The sequence below is a fragment of the Pygocentrus nattereri genome, chromosome 6 (genome assembly GCF_015220715.1).
Source record: "Pygocentrus nattereri isolate fPygNat1 chromosome 6, fPygNat1.pri, whole genome shotgun sequence".
NCBI classification, from domain to species: Eukaryota; Metazoa; Chordata; class Actinopteri; order Characiformes; family Serrasalmidae; genus Pygocentrus; species Pygocentrus nattereri.
This window is the reverse complement of record NC_051216.1, coordinates 19,747,716-19,762,870: the sequence shown is the minus strand read 5'-3', so window position 1 is coordinate 19,762,870 and position 15,155 is coordinate 19,747,716. Positions and strand designations below refer to the sequence as shown.

Below are 15,155 nucleotides of genomic sequence, written 5' to 3'. Positions count from 1 at the left end.
TATGCACAACCTAGTGCACAACCATGACTGTTCCAATTTCGAATTGCAAATATTAAAAGATGTTCAATATTTAGCACTTAACATCCTGTAGTGTGGGGTGAAAGCTAAATCTCTCATATGAAATGCTGTGCTGATTTCATGCAAGGAAAAAATGTGGCCCAAAATCATTTTATCTTGTGATATCCATTTTATCTAATAATTTTATTCTATCAATTTTATCCTGCAAGATCAGGTCAGTAATTCATGAATAGAATCTGAAAGCATGTGGTGTTTTGTTTTGGGCAAATATTGTAGCATAGGGTCTTGGATGACTGGAAGAAGACTAAAGACAAAAAAATCAGCACAATCGGTCACTAATTATGTGTGAGGTCTCACGTTTTCAACATCAGCTAGAATGTAAAAAATCCTGCAGTGTGGACAAGGCATTAGGTTAATGCTGCTATTACTAATGACTATCATCATTGCAGTGTAAGTACAATAAAATTGATTCTACTCAAACATACTGAACATAGAATCACAATGATAGTCTAGACTGGACCAAAGTCCTTCACATGGAAAAGTATTAACAGCAACTTCACTGCTGTAGGGCTCTCTGCATTGTGGAGTTAAACCTTTATTCATTATATTCTATTACATCATCTTGTGGTGAGCAGTTCAAAAAGCAAGATCTTTCATGTAAACACACAAACTATAATCTGTTTTGCTAATGTTTTTAGAGGTCAAATAGAACAGTGTTACTCAGCCCTGGTCCCGAATGCCCACTGCCCTGCACCTTTTGGTGCATTCCCTGTCACCAACACACTTGATCCATTTAAACAGCTCATTACCAGCCCCTTACTGAGTTAAAATGTGTGTGTTAAAGCAAGGAAAATACTAAAATACGCAGGGCAGTTGGCATCAAGGTCCAGGATTGAGAAACACTAAGCACTGATTTAGGATGACATTTTTTTTCATTTAGACACCTACTGAACCTTTTGCCAGGATTACTCATCTGGAAACAGTACTTAAATATGCTCTATGAAGATGGACCCTGAAGAGAAGGAAAGCGGAGGGGTGTGAGGAAACAGAGGTTCCTAACTGAGGAATAGATACATATTAGAGAAATGAAATATAGAAAGACATAGAGGGAGAGAGCGAGAGAGAGAAGGGGAGAGTGAGAGAATAAGAGGAAGGAAGGAACAGATGGTTGAATTATGCAACGGTGTGAAGAATTCTGCTGAGGAATATTCCTGTGTGAAGGGTAGGCTACACCAGCAGGGCGCGGGAGTCACTGCTAGCGGAGTTAACTGTTTACTGCCTATAGGAGTCTCACACTACAATTCATTAAACCTTTGGTGTCTGCTGCAGACTCACTGCACATTAACCACATGAGGCCTGCTACCAGCTCAAGGCACATTTCATCTCTTAGAGTCTTCCACACATCACATGATTTTACACCATCTTTCCTGCGTTGGGTGGTTTTTCACACAATGAAATCTTTCAAATCTCCGTCACGTCTTCGGTCTTGAAATATGAGCGTGTGAAAGATCCTCTGTGGCTGGAAGTTTCTAACTGTCTAAGGTGCACTGATTATGTTCAGATATGAACAAGATGCTTATCGGTGATTCTAAAGTGTGATCTGAACTGAAGCAAGACATTTTTGAGATAGCTTATTTCACAGAGATGGTAAAGGATGTCAAAAGAGATCTTTGCCTGTCATGCAGGACTAGGCTACAGAAATTTGATTGCATTCAACAGTGAAATTTTGCAATACGAGTGCTTTCCTGATAAAAAGACTCTCCAAGTCATGCAATGCATTCCTGGCTTTACTGGCAACTTAAAACTGATGCTGCACTCACACTCTGCACTGTATTCCACAGATGAAGGCAATCATCTACCTACTCTGTTTACAAGGTTCAAAATGTACAAAATGCCTGCAATGCTTTAAGCACAGACTAACTTGTCTTGTAACACTGTATGACTCTAACATAGATTAAGCCTAGTCGCAGATGGCTACTGATGTAATAAAAAAAAGTAAAAGTTTTCAAGAGCAGTCTTTCTATCCTTGTTATATTAGTATTAAAAGCAAGGGATAACACATGAGGATCAGATCATTAGGAATCATGAATTATTCTATACAACATTCCAAGGATTATATTACAAGAAAGGATAAAACACTGATTCTGTTATGTTCCATTAACAGCACATTCAAATTTGGACATAGAGGGTGAGAGGTATGCATACCGATGCCCAGATGAGCAAGGTGTTCAAACAATGTCCAGCTGTGGTCATCGATGCAGTGGTTCTTCAGCACGAACAGCTGGCAGATATCTCGGGCAATGATGTCACTTGGGACCTCCACAGCTCGACTGCTGTTGTCCTCTGTGTACACTTTGATCACCTGCCACATGGAAACTCATTCATCAGCAGGGAACCAAATTCAGTTAGTAAGAACATTTTTCATGACAAGGTGCTAACAGATACAGACAAGCAAAAAATCACTTTTGACAGAGGTGACACAAGAATATAACTCAGTTATATGCCTTTTGAATGAGAGCAGTTAACTGCAGCATGATAGAGCTCATATGATACTACAAGCCAAACCGTCCACCTCACACCCCACATACTCAGCACCCCATTCATTTGGAATGACTGTGAGGCAGTGACTGCCAGGCCAGCAAACTGGGAGGAAACCATGAATGTTCCCTTTCACTTGCTGCACATTTTCTAGACTCACACACACCAAAAGCAACAGCCACAAGAGCTGCACATATTATCGGCAAATCTGAGTCTCTTTGGTTGGCTCTAAGTTTAGATCAGCTATCAGTGAGTTCTCAAATTATCCCTTACAAAAAGAGAACAGTGTTTCTATCTCTCTTACAGGGCATAAACCACTTTACACTCACACACAAATACAGATGCTTGCACACAACATACACACACACACACGCACAAAGAAAAAATTTAGCATGAGCACTGAGCATTTCAGCACAACTTACCCCTGTGTTAGTCGGTTGGCAGAGCTGTGATTTGGGGCTAGCTCTGCAGCTTAGGTAAGGCTGAGTACACAGCATTGTAAGAGCAAGATTTTATGTGGAACATAGAAACATGCATCAGCTGAGGGAGCAGCAGCTCTCTCCCTCCCTTCTCTGTTCTGGCTCACTCTCTCTTTCTACTGTCTCTCTTGTTCTCCTTTCTCATTCTCCTCTTCATCTGTCTCTCACTCTCTCCTCTCTCTGCCTCTTTCCTCTGTGTCCTACACTCACTCTCTCTCTCTCCCTCTCTCTCTCTCTCTCTCTCTCTCTCTCTCACACACACACACACACACACACACACACACACACACACACACACACACACACACACTTTGCAGCTGAGCTGAAATGAGGTAATTAAAGAGAGCAGCCTCAGAGCTCCAGCACTTCCTGCCTCCCCTGCTGCATGTCACCAGCACTCTGCCCAATCACCTGCCATCTCTCACCCACTGCAGGCTCAAGGGGCAAATCCTGCACCTCCTGCCTCTCCACCTCCCCCGCCAAACCCAAACCACCAGGGAGAGAGGGGAGGGGAGAGCAGAGGGCAGAGAAGGGAGGGGGAAAGGAGTCATAAGGCTTGCTCCACCTACCTTTTCCCATAGCCGTTTCCAACCCCTGCCCTCTGTCTAATACTCGGCATGGGAGCTGCAGCATTTCCAAAGGTGCTGCTTAAATGTAATTCTAGTGGGGTTCAACTCTGTGTAAAGTTGCAAAAGGTATCCGGGGGAGATGGGGGCAGTGGGAGAGGGACAAAGAAAGATTTAACAAAATGTGAAAAGAGGACAGAGATGGAGACAGAAAGAAAGAAAGTGAGACTGGGAACTGGTGTAAGGTGTCCAGCCAGGGCTCAGTTAGGGACTATTGATAATTTATACTTATAGCAAAGTCAACCTACAGAGTGATGAATTGAACATAAACTGGTGATAAACAGACATCCAAGGCATTCATGCTGACAGATTGTTGCTGTTGTTGCTTTGACATTTCTTGATTGAACAATATGTCTAGTGTCATTACAATTTTTTATATAGATTTTTTTATATTTGATATGAAACTGACAATATCAATAATGTATAAAATAAAAAATGTTGGCAAGAAATCTTGTTATTGATTAGCTGGCTTGATGTTTGTCCTCCTCATTTACATGACCTTGCTAGAAGAGGGAAAATATAGATGGAACATCTAGAGTAGATGGACTGGAGGGCCAGTGTCCAACAGAGTTTGGTAGTTTCCCTACACAAACACACCTACAAAACCTATGAGTCAAATCAGGTGTGTTTGAGCAAGTAAATCATCAAATTATGCTGGTTGCTGGCCATCTAGTACTGGAGATGTCCACTCCTGATCTGTTGCATCTAGTACTGGAGATGTCCACTCCTGATCTGTTGCATCTAGTACTGGAGATGTCCACTCCTGATCTGTTGCATCTAGTACTGGAGATGTCCACTCCTGATCTGTAGAAAACTAAATTGTGGCTGAAAAAGACAAGCTCAGTATGGTAACACTGTAAAACTGTGGCTAAAACTTAAAAATAGTTTGTTGTTTAAACACCATTGGCTAAAGGGATGAGCTGCATTTTCATCTAAACTGAATGGCTAAATTATAATTATCCATTATCAGTGTGTGAGTGTGTGTGTGTGTGTGTGTGTGTATATGCTACTGAAAGCAGATATGTTCATAACATGGATATGGATATTTTTTAAAAGCATAAGTTTTGATCTCTCACATGTGTCAAACAGTATTCTGCGTTAATAAAACTGAGTTGATGTACTCCATGGAGATTTTTAAAACTCTGTTTTCTTGGTTTCATGTGGATGTATTTTTTTTAAACTGCTGACACCATGTGCATGTTTATTGCATGTTTACATAGTATCACACATCAGACCACTCAGAATAACTTTATTACGTTTCCATGACTGAATTATGCAGACACTGTGAAAAATAGGTGGAATCCCCTTTATATGGTACAATACAGCGCTCAAATTCCTTTAACAAAGTAAAACAATGTCTCTGGTAGAACAAGAGTTAGCAATTCATATGTTCTTCTCTAAATAAAGTAAACAATATAATATTTAATCAGTATAAGCCAGAACATAGACAAAATGGGGAAAAAACAGGTAGATCTTTAAGCAGATGCAGGTAGGATGTACTACCAGACAGTGTTTGGATTATTCAAGCCTGTTCTAGACTCAAAACAGCACCGCCTTGATAAAGTCACAAAACTACCTTTCCGTTCTGCCTGAAGAAATTAAGCACATTTCAGTCCTTCTGATATAATCGTGAAGCTGCAGTTGCCTGCTGAGCTGAACTTTTTGGATACCTTAACTACAAAGGACTCCAGTGACCATTTATCTCTCTCTCTTTCTGTGTGTGTGTGTTTCTCCTACAACAACAGTTCAGTCTACTTTGATTAGATACTTGAAATTACACATGGATTAGGCATTTTTTGTGCATGTCCTTATTGGCACCCATTTTTGAATTCTCTCATTAATTTTGAGGACAGAACTGGGAAAAGGAAACAAGTCGTACATGTGCACTAGTATGCATAAGTTTGAACACACTCAAATTAAATTACATGTTTGTTAAGTGAAAAATATGTTAGCATTGGTAGTATTGGTAGTAGTACAATTTCTTTCATTTAATTTTTGGTTGAGGTTGACATATTGTAAAAAAAACAGGCTACACTTTCATGTTTTTTCCCCTCAGGTTAGTTCAATCAAACCTTTGCCTAGGACTGTATCTTCAAATATAGACAAATACAGAATAAAAATTTGTGTTCTGTGTGGTCAGGTCATGCCTTCTACTGATGGTTGTGGGATGAAGCAGGAAGAAAGAACTCAGGGAACGTCTGAGTTCTGGAGTTCTTGACAGTTTCTGTTGTGCACCAGGAGGTTAAATCCCCTCTTTCTGAAGGGCAAAGAGATGAGTATAGAGGTCATGGAGGAGCAGAGAGGAGAGAGGGAGAGGGAGATGGAGGGCTGAAAAATGTCAAAGAGAACAGAGGAGAGAGCTGAGGGGAGTATACATATTTTGTGAATGCAAAGAGGAATTTCAGCAGTGGTCTTTCTCCTACATAACATTTTAATGACTTAGTAACTTTTAATGCAATGTCTTAGAATCTGTACTGCAAACTTGTTCTAGAGGTTTGTGCATGTGCAAATTCATGAGCATGTAACCAGTGCTTATGGTTGTGTGTGTGTGTGTGTGTGTGTGTGTGTGTGTGTGTGTGTGTGTGTGTGTGTGTGTGTGTGTGTGTGAGAGAGAGAGAGAGAGAGAGAGAGAGAGAGAAAGAGAGAAGAGTGAATGAAAGAGACAGAAAGACAGAGAGAGAGTTTGTGTGATAAAAATACAGATAAAACATCTGTAAGGGCAACTCAAACTGTGCAGTGTGCTATCACTGAACACAAAGACTTGCATTCAGCACCCTCCACCAAACACACACACACACACACACACACACACACACACACACACACACACACACACACACACACACAAACAAACACAAAGACACATGCACAGCTCAATCCATTACTTCATTCAACGTATTCTGAAACCCAAGAAGACCCAAAAGTCAAGCATTAAAAATGTGTGTGTGTAATCGGTGTCTCTCCATGTGGCTCTCCATGCAAAGAGATAAGCTCTGGATCAGAGCATGCTGGGAACATTGGAACACTGAGAGACAGTCTCCCTCAGACTATCACTCAGGCAAACAAGGAAATAAGATTAGCAGTAACCTGATTACACCCATGACAGCTTTATGCACCAACTGTCGTCATCACATCACACAAAGCAACTGAGGATGGGCATCAACTGAATTTTTATGTTCCAGTTCTGAATTAGTTTCTGTGAAAGAGTTACAGTTTCACAAAACATTTATGCATCTTTTATGAAGGGATCTTTCAGAAAGAGTTTATGATGTCTTATCCAAACACACACGCTGCAAAGCCTTCCATTCCCCAGAGAACAGCAGAATCAAAAGAGCTCTAAAGCCTGATGCTTTAACATTTTATGGTGGACTTGTTCCAAAAAATAAGCAAGTTTCACTTTTTCTGGCAAGCACTAGTGTGCACTTTTTATGTCATTTGGTCTTTGTTGGAACTGACGTGTTTCAGTGGTAATCAGCAAGATTCAGTCAGTTCTTTTAACATCTCAACTTCTTGTACTCATCGATAAATAGCACATTATTTTCTTCTTTTGTTTTATACCTTGGTAAATTGCATTCATTATAGATGAGGCTTTTTGCTTTCAGACTGGGAGAATATTCTACTGAGCTTCCTGAGAGGACAGAACCTGGCCTGCGTTTGAATTCGTTACTTTGTCCTAAAGACGCCACAGGATTTGTGTTTTCCACTTATACTGAATTGGTTACATAATATAGGTAGAGGATGGAAGGAAGGAAGATTGATTTCATTTTTTTTTGTTCAAAACAAATTAGTGAGGGTCATGCTTCATCCAGGAGTTTCTTTGATCAAAAGTTTAGACATAATAGGCCTTCTTTTTAAAGATGAGCAGGATGACATATAATCAATCCTGTATAAACTCCATATTGATATGTTTATTAAGGCTCTTGTACAAAATTTGCTGTTATGTGTGCTACATGTGACAGGTGACTGTGCACCTTTCACTGTGAATGTGACCAGCATGGTATGCGCACGGAAGCACTATAAACTTGATGAGGAATGTGTCAAAGTATCTAACCACACTATTAGTTAATTACTGGATAAATATCCCTGTGCTGAAGTAGAAAGAGCCCCAGACTAGTTGATTGGGATGGCCACTTCTTTCTAAATAAAGTACTGAAATGACTATTTCATTTTCTCTTGTTCTTTTCAGTTGGTACAGACGTGAGTAGGTTTTACACAGTAAGAAAAAGTAACGTGATGAGAAAAGAGATTACTTTTCCAAGAAAGTAATCTATAAAGTAATTCCATTACAATTTGAGGGAAGTAATTTGTAATGCATTATTTTTTTGAGTAACTACCCCACCTCTAAACGTTTTAGCCCTATCTAGGAGTGTAACGACTCGGAAACCAAGGCTGAAACTGGGATCTAAAATCTCATTCAACGCCTCTATAAATAAACAAACAAACAAACAAATAAATAAAATGAACTATGAGCTGAACTAATAGCCTGGATAACTTTATTGCAAACTGATGTTTTCCAGACGGATTAACCATACTGTGGAGAGCAGAGATGGTTAACACTCATCAGCTCAAGGTCAGTACCACACAGATCTGTTCCTTAACAAATCTGGCCTTCCATTAGTGTGACCTCTCGCCTCACAGCTGCATATTTATCTGAATATCACACATAAGTGGCCTTGGCATGACCAGTGCTTATCCTATGTTCTCTCCATCTATTTCTCCATCTGTCTGTCCCTTGTTCCTAACATGAATGTGAGGCTCCAAAAAAGCTTCGACATCCCCAAGCCCCACTGCAGTTCACACTCTCCAATTAAAAATTCTCACCTGCTTTCAGTGCTTGTATTGCTCATATCTACATCAGGCAATGCCAGATTTTAGATGGTCTTTTATTACAGAAAAAAGTGGTACATAATTCACAGACTGATTTGTGTTTTTAATCTCAGTCTTAAAGCTTTCTAGAAACTTTCTTATGTGAGTTTAGCATCTGTCTGTGTAGTTACAGGCATATAACAGCCTCCAGCATTTCATGTGACCTTTGTAAAACCTCAGTCAAAACCCACACCGGCAGCTTTAATAATTATTTTAGGCATATTTTCCTTTTAGTCTGTCTCACTGCAAACTGAGTCTGTGAGTTGAGCTTGTCTCACTCTACCATGTCTCACTACATGCTGAGTGTTTCAGTTTAGTGTCTCTCTGCAATGTGTTCTACTATATTTTCTCTAATCTAAATGTAAATCTAATATAATGCCTCATAACAGAGATCTGTACAATTAAGAGGTGAGTGAAAATGCTGATTGTGATATGTTTCCAATACAAATGCTGGATTTTGGGTGAGCACATGTGGATATATAACAGCAAACACATGTATCACTGTAACATATATACACTATCCCATGTTTATCAAAAGCTTCCACAGATTAATCGAAACAGCAGGAGGGACTTTACAAAACATCTCAATTTCCAACAACTTCCTAGAAACAAGCTTTGCAGTATAGGTAAACTTGGGAAGACAATGAAACAGTAAACATCCAGCACATCCACCACACAGTGGCTTTCCAAACACCTCACAATAAAGGAAAACATAAGTCCAAACAAAGAGTAAAGAAGAGCAGACGAAACAAGCAAATTCAACATCCGAACAAGCTTACAAGTTTTTTGGTTTTCTACATGATTGTTCAAAGAACAGAAAACAGACGCTCATACAGACTGACATTTTTACTAGAGATTACTAGAGACTAGTACTAGAGATTAGGTTCTTAAAGGAAGGCTTCAAGGAAAGAGTTGAACCGTTCTTACCCGCTTCTGCAAGCAAAGAGGAGTGATGGCAGGCAGTGTAACTCTTCTGGCCTGAAAATTCATACTGCACTCCTTAATGTGAGGAATGTCCATCCAAATTCACTTTTTCTTTTCTTTAATATTACTTTAGTGGCTTACTAAATGTCTATGAACCTCTAGGTATCTAAAATGCATGCATTATAATCTACAGAGTTCCCGGGACTAGGGACAGTGATCATATGAGACTGAAAGTCAGATAAATGCTCTTCTCGTCTCTAACTCCTCCTGTGGCCTTGAAAACATGCAGTGTTTTTCCCCACAAGAAAAGTGTCCCATTCTAATAAAAACTCCTGATAAAGCACCAAGGAGTTCAGTTAGCTCTCCGAAGGTCAGGAAAAAGACCTACAGTATCTTTATCTGCTGACAATATGTAAACCTTCCCTCAAAAAGGCACCCAAGGATGATGTGACTTCCACACTGCAGTCTCCTCTGGAGAACTAAATGAAGTAGAAAATACTTTTGCTGTAAAGCATCAAGCGCTTTTGGCAATATTATAATGCTAGCAAAATAATCAAAGCCCATTTCTTGGAAAAAAGGCATTTTTAAAAGTCCCTTTTAGAGAATCACAATGATTATTAATCACAATCAGAAACTCACAGCAACTTCTGTGCTTTTAAATTTGTGCATATGTTCACATGGGCACACAATGTGAATTCACTCATATTTCATATTTCAAAGGCTGAGATTAAAGAGAGTGTTGGTTAAATGAAATGATAAAGCAAGACAAAAGCAACATCTGTCCTCAGAGTAGAGAGGACTTCAGATGAGCCTCACAAGGGATAATGGATACTTGAGCTTATTTGGATGAAAAGGAAGAGATGGGGAGTGAAGGGAGAGAGTGGGGGGGGGCAGGGAATGGGAGAGAGTAGGGGGAAGAGCAAGAAACTGAGAGAGGTAGAGTGAGTGAGAGAGTGAGAAAGAGGGAGAGGGAGTATGAGAGACAGAGAGAGACGTGAGAATCAGCATGTTTCTAATGGCTACAATGTTTCCCCACATCTGCACAAAAACATTGTCCTAAAAGCTCAACTGGATCAAAATAATAATGAAATACTATAATGTAACATAATGAAAATATCTATGATCATTTTAAAACCTTTAAAACCTAGATCAAGGAAGAAGGCCTAATAAATAAAATAATTTAAAAAAGGTTTGATAGACAGGAATATTTCTAGCCTGAAAGAAATCCACTGTAGAGAAGAAGGGTGATAAGCAATTTCTGCTCACTTGAAGAAATCAAATGAGTCTTATTTTCCCAGGGTGTGCTAAGATGAGAATGCATGTTAAAATAACGTTTCTTTTGGATGGCAAGATTCATTTCCAGATATGAGAACTTCCAAAACTATATTTAGACCACTTAAATTGAATGTAGACTCCTCCACAGAATGTGCAATAGCTGACTCTACAGCCAACTGAAATAATTATTCATCAAACCTCCACACATTCAGTTCCATCACACACATACACATTCCTTTCAGCCAGTCTAGATCAATGTCTTCACGTGTTTCTGTTAAGGCTACAGGTCCACACAGGCTCGGATGAGCAGACTCAATCAAATCTGAACAGAGGTGCAACAAAGCAAGAATCTTACATCCTCTCAGAGGAGACAAAGAGAATCAAAAGTAATTAATAAATCAAGAGTTAAGTGTCTTTCTCTTTTTGAGAGCAGTAAAGAATTTGTGTCTGTGTTTCTGTGTGTGCTGGCACAGGTACCCCTTAGCTGGGACTGTGATATTCTTTATTTACTTGAAGTTTATTTTTTATTTAAATAAAATAATAATAACAGCAACTTTCTCATTTGTAATTTTGAGTCACTGGCACTGAAGCAGGTTTGAGTGCAAACAGTGATAGCTTGTAAGTTGAAGCATAAACCTTGAGAAAAAAAGAACATAAAGGTGCATACTCTTTTTTTAATACTGCAATTTTTAATTTGACCACAAAATGGTAATTAATCTAGTAAGCAATAAAGGAACTGCAAATGTCACACAAACTTTACCATCTGCAGCTGCTTAACTTGGCCTGTTGTCTTCTTCTCTGAAGCCATTTTGCCTGAGGTCATTTGAAACAACCTGTTTTGCCTGATGTATGAGAGCTAAGACATGATTATATTTATGTGTTTTTCCTGAGATCTGAAGCAGTTTTTTCTGATGTCTGAAACTTGATGCTGTGTCTGAGGATGCCATAAAACGTACACTTTGCTATTTAGGCAACTTTTAAGTGTAGATAATTCCCCACAGCACTGAACAATTTCAGCCAGCTTAGAAATACAGCCAGGTTTATACAATAATGTCATTAATGTTAGGTACAACAAATGTGTTAATGATCATGTTATTAACTGACCATCTGCAAAATTTTGAGAACACTGTCCCTTGGTTACTGTTGTTTATGTCTGCCAAACTTTCAGTTCAGGTAGAAACTAAAATTTAGGAGCACAAAGATAAGGTCAGGATAGTTTAAAGCGAACAAAATATGCAGTCTGCAAACAATGTTTACATTAATTGAACAATGAAAATCGAACCATAGAAAACTCGACATTGTTCATCATGTCTAACAATGAGGAGGTTTTAGGAATGCAATTGAAGCTTTGCCTTCAGATGAGCTAACTAAAGCTAACACTAGAGCTGATGGTGCAGTGTCAGATGCTGAGGAGGACTCATCCTCTTTAACAAAATGTATTTCAGCAAACTGTAATGAAACAATGCAAAGAATGGCATGTGTACAAGTGCATTAATATTCATGTTTACACACAATGTTTTAATCACAAATGTGAGCACTGTAGTCCTGTTTAATCTGACTGAAGCAGCTAAGTTAAGAAAAGCTAAGTAGACACTGAAACTGATTTTCACAAGTTCTATAATGTAATTTATCATTAGTCATGACATTAAAAATAGTTTAGCATTTAGTTTAGTTTAGTTTATTAAAACTTTTAGCAAACTCAATAACTTAAAGTTAGTTGAAAAGATAAAAGATAAAGTTAGCTTAATTTAGAGTGAGCACAAGACTGCCTGTTAATAGCTTTGACACAGAGCTGTAAGTGTGGACCAAATCCAAAATTATTTCAGCTTAAAGAATGAAAGAAAACACTACCCTCTAGATCAGAGGTCTTTAAAGGTCCAGTCCAAGAAAAATTTCTCAAGCAAAGGTCCAGAACATATGGTCTAACTTGCATTATGATTCAGTGCCATATACCATAGACTGAAGTAGTAGTTATATCAACATCTTACATAGTCAACAACTGAATGTCGAATTAAATCAAGTAGAATTCAGTAATATTTCAACAATATTTATTGTCAGTCTTCTCTTTTTAGAGTGTACCATGCAAGATAATCCGGCTCACTTTCTTCTCCGACTGTTGTTTCTCATCTCATCCCTCCCCTGTGTGTGCGCCACAAATCTCAGTGCTCATCGTAATGCACAGATATGACAGGTTGAGTAGTGTCATGTCAGATTTTTACAATGCATGCAATTGGTCTGTGAGACTCAGCGTCTGGGTCCGGACTCGGACCGCGGTCCGCCTATTAGTAACCTCTGCTCTAGATGATCAAGATAGCATGTCAGGCATTATACATTCCTCAGAAACACATTTCCACATTTTTTACTGTGGTAATTCTGATGAATTTACTGCCACTGCTGTTGTCACTGCAGGCTTGTTCTGAGGAGTTTTCCCTTTGCTTGATGGAGGAAGGAACGTTTACAGAGGATTGTGAATGGTTGAGAGTCGTTAAAGGTTTGTTCAATTATGATTGAGTTATTTATTTATCATTTATTATCAGTGATTATTATTTGTGGGAATACTAGTATTTTCTTATGGTCTGCATAAAATAAAGAAATGAACAACAGGTTTTAAAATCAACAGTAAATGAGTTGTAGTCTCTGGGGGTTGTTACCATTGCAATTTCGTTAACTGTCACTGGGCACAGGCAGGTTTATTTGAGCTTCATCTAATACACCTGATCCAATTTGTCAGTTAGTTAGCAAGGCCTTCATGAGTTGAATGGAGTTTTAGAAGAGGCAAAAGGCTATTCTCTGGAGAGCTGTGGCTCAGTAGGACCCAAGTTTGACACACCGCACTAAACACAGAGTGAAGCTACTGAGTCAATCTTAACTATTGCATCACTTGTAAATTACTTGAATTATAGTCATAGCAGTGAAGTATAAGGTACACTACTGCTTAATATGATACTGGTGTAATGTTTAAATGCTCTCTGATTTGAATCATTTTTCTTCTGAATGCTATCATTACCTTTCTGACAGTCTGGAGAGAGAGAGAGAGAGAGAGAGAGAGAGAGAGAGAGAGAGAGAGAGAAAGAGAGAAAGTGTTCTCCTGTTCTCTTGAGAAAAGAAAGTGAGAGAAGAGTCTAGTGCTCTCTGTCTTTATCTAGAATGGGAGCACAGACAGGCAGACGCTAATACTTATCACAGCCAACCCAAAAAAAAGAGCAAAATGAATAGAGTCTGTTGATAAGCAAGTCTCTGCCATTCTCAAAACACAGGCAGACTTGGAGACACTGGTCTTGACCGGCAGCAAGACACAAACACCAACTGCCACACACCCGAGAACAGCAGAACTAAACTGCAGAGCTACCTGGTTCACCGAGGTCGCACGCAGTCTACTAGTAGTGCATCAATACATAATACAGCTCCCCAACACACTTTATGAACTAAAGGTCCCATGCTGATAGTTGCTGGATGTACTCACTGCAGTTTCACTGTAGTTCCATAGGGAATGTGTTAAATTAACTCCACCTTTTTTACTCTTTTTACTCTTACTCAAGATATTTTTAGTAGCTAATTTTACACTATAAGTTAAAAAGTATTCAGACACCGCTTTCTACAAGTAAATTCAGCTTTTTATGGTGTCCTGTGTGGACACAGGAGTTCAATTGTGCCAACTGGGGACGCACTGATACCATTTTTTCAGACCAAGTATGAGTATGTTTCTTAATGCTTGTCAATATCGATACCATGTTGAGTAACTACAAAGAATTGTAGTTGTTTTTAGTGCAATGTACCTACAGAGTTAAATTGTTAAACATAGCTTTTAAGTGACACACATTAGCCCCTTGCATTACATTAAAAACCCCTGGAGTAGCAGTGGAGCAGAGAAGAGTTTGCTCCACATCAAAAATGTGCTTCTGCACAGCTATAAGTAAAGTACATTTCATAGTTTGGTCACTGCTCCTCGTCTATCTCTTTCAACCACATTCTTTGTAGCACAACAACAGCAGTAATTCTACATCTTAATTCTTTGGTGACAACTCATCATCATCACCATCATCGTTGACCGCTAGTCCAGACAGGGTCGCGGTAGCAGTTGGGAGAGCAGAGAATCCCACAGATGACCCTGTCCCCCGCAACTTCCTCCAGTTCAATCCCGGGGACCCCAAGCCGCTCCCAGGCCAACTTGGAGACATAATCCCTCCAGCAGGTCCTAGGACGACCCCGGGGTCTTGTCCCAGTAGGCCGTGCCTGGAACACCCCCACCGGGATGTATATATAGTTTGTCCTCACTTCTTTGTGTATTGCCCCTGTTTGAAAGAGCATTATTTAACTGCCTGTCCCGTTGTATTTTTGACCTGATTTGTTTGATCTGTTTTTTTTTTACTTTAGACCTTTTTGTACTGTTTGGTCTTTTTTGCTCACTGGATGTCCCTTTTGGATTTTG

At 39.3% G+C, this 15,155-nt stretch overlaps 1 protein-coding gene across 3 annotated transcripts in view; it reads right to left on the bottom strand.

Annotated features, from left to right (window-relative positions):
* grb14 (growth factor receptor-bound protein 14) overlaps positions 1 to 15,155 on the bottom strand; it is a 54,190-nt gene that overhangs the window by 13,196 nt on the left and 25,839 nt on the right. For 2 of the 3 annotated variants that reach the window (XR_005130396.1, XM_017692240.2), the window contains one exon: positions 2,224 to 2,380. Coding sequence is in view for 2 of the 3 variants with exons in the window: in XM_017692240.2 (XP_017547729.1) it covers positions 2,224 to 2,380 (157 nt within the window). In the remaining variant the exon portion in view is untranslated. Of the gene's footprint in view, positions 1 to 2,223; positions 2,381 to 2,978; positions 3,204 to 15,155 lie in introns of those variants that run through there. The other variant, XM_017692244.2, reaches the window with a different exon arrangement.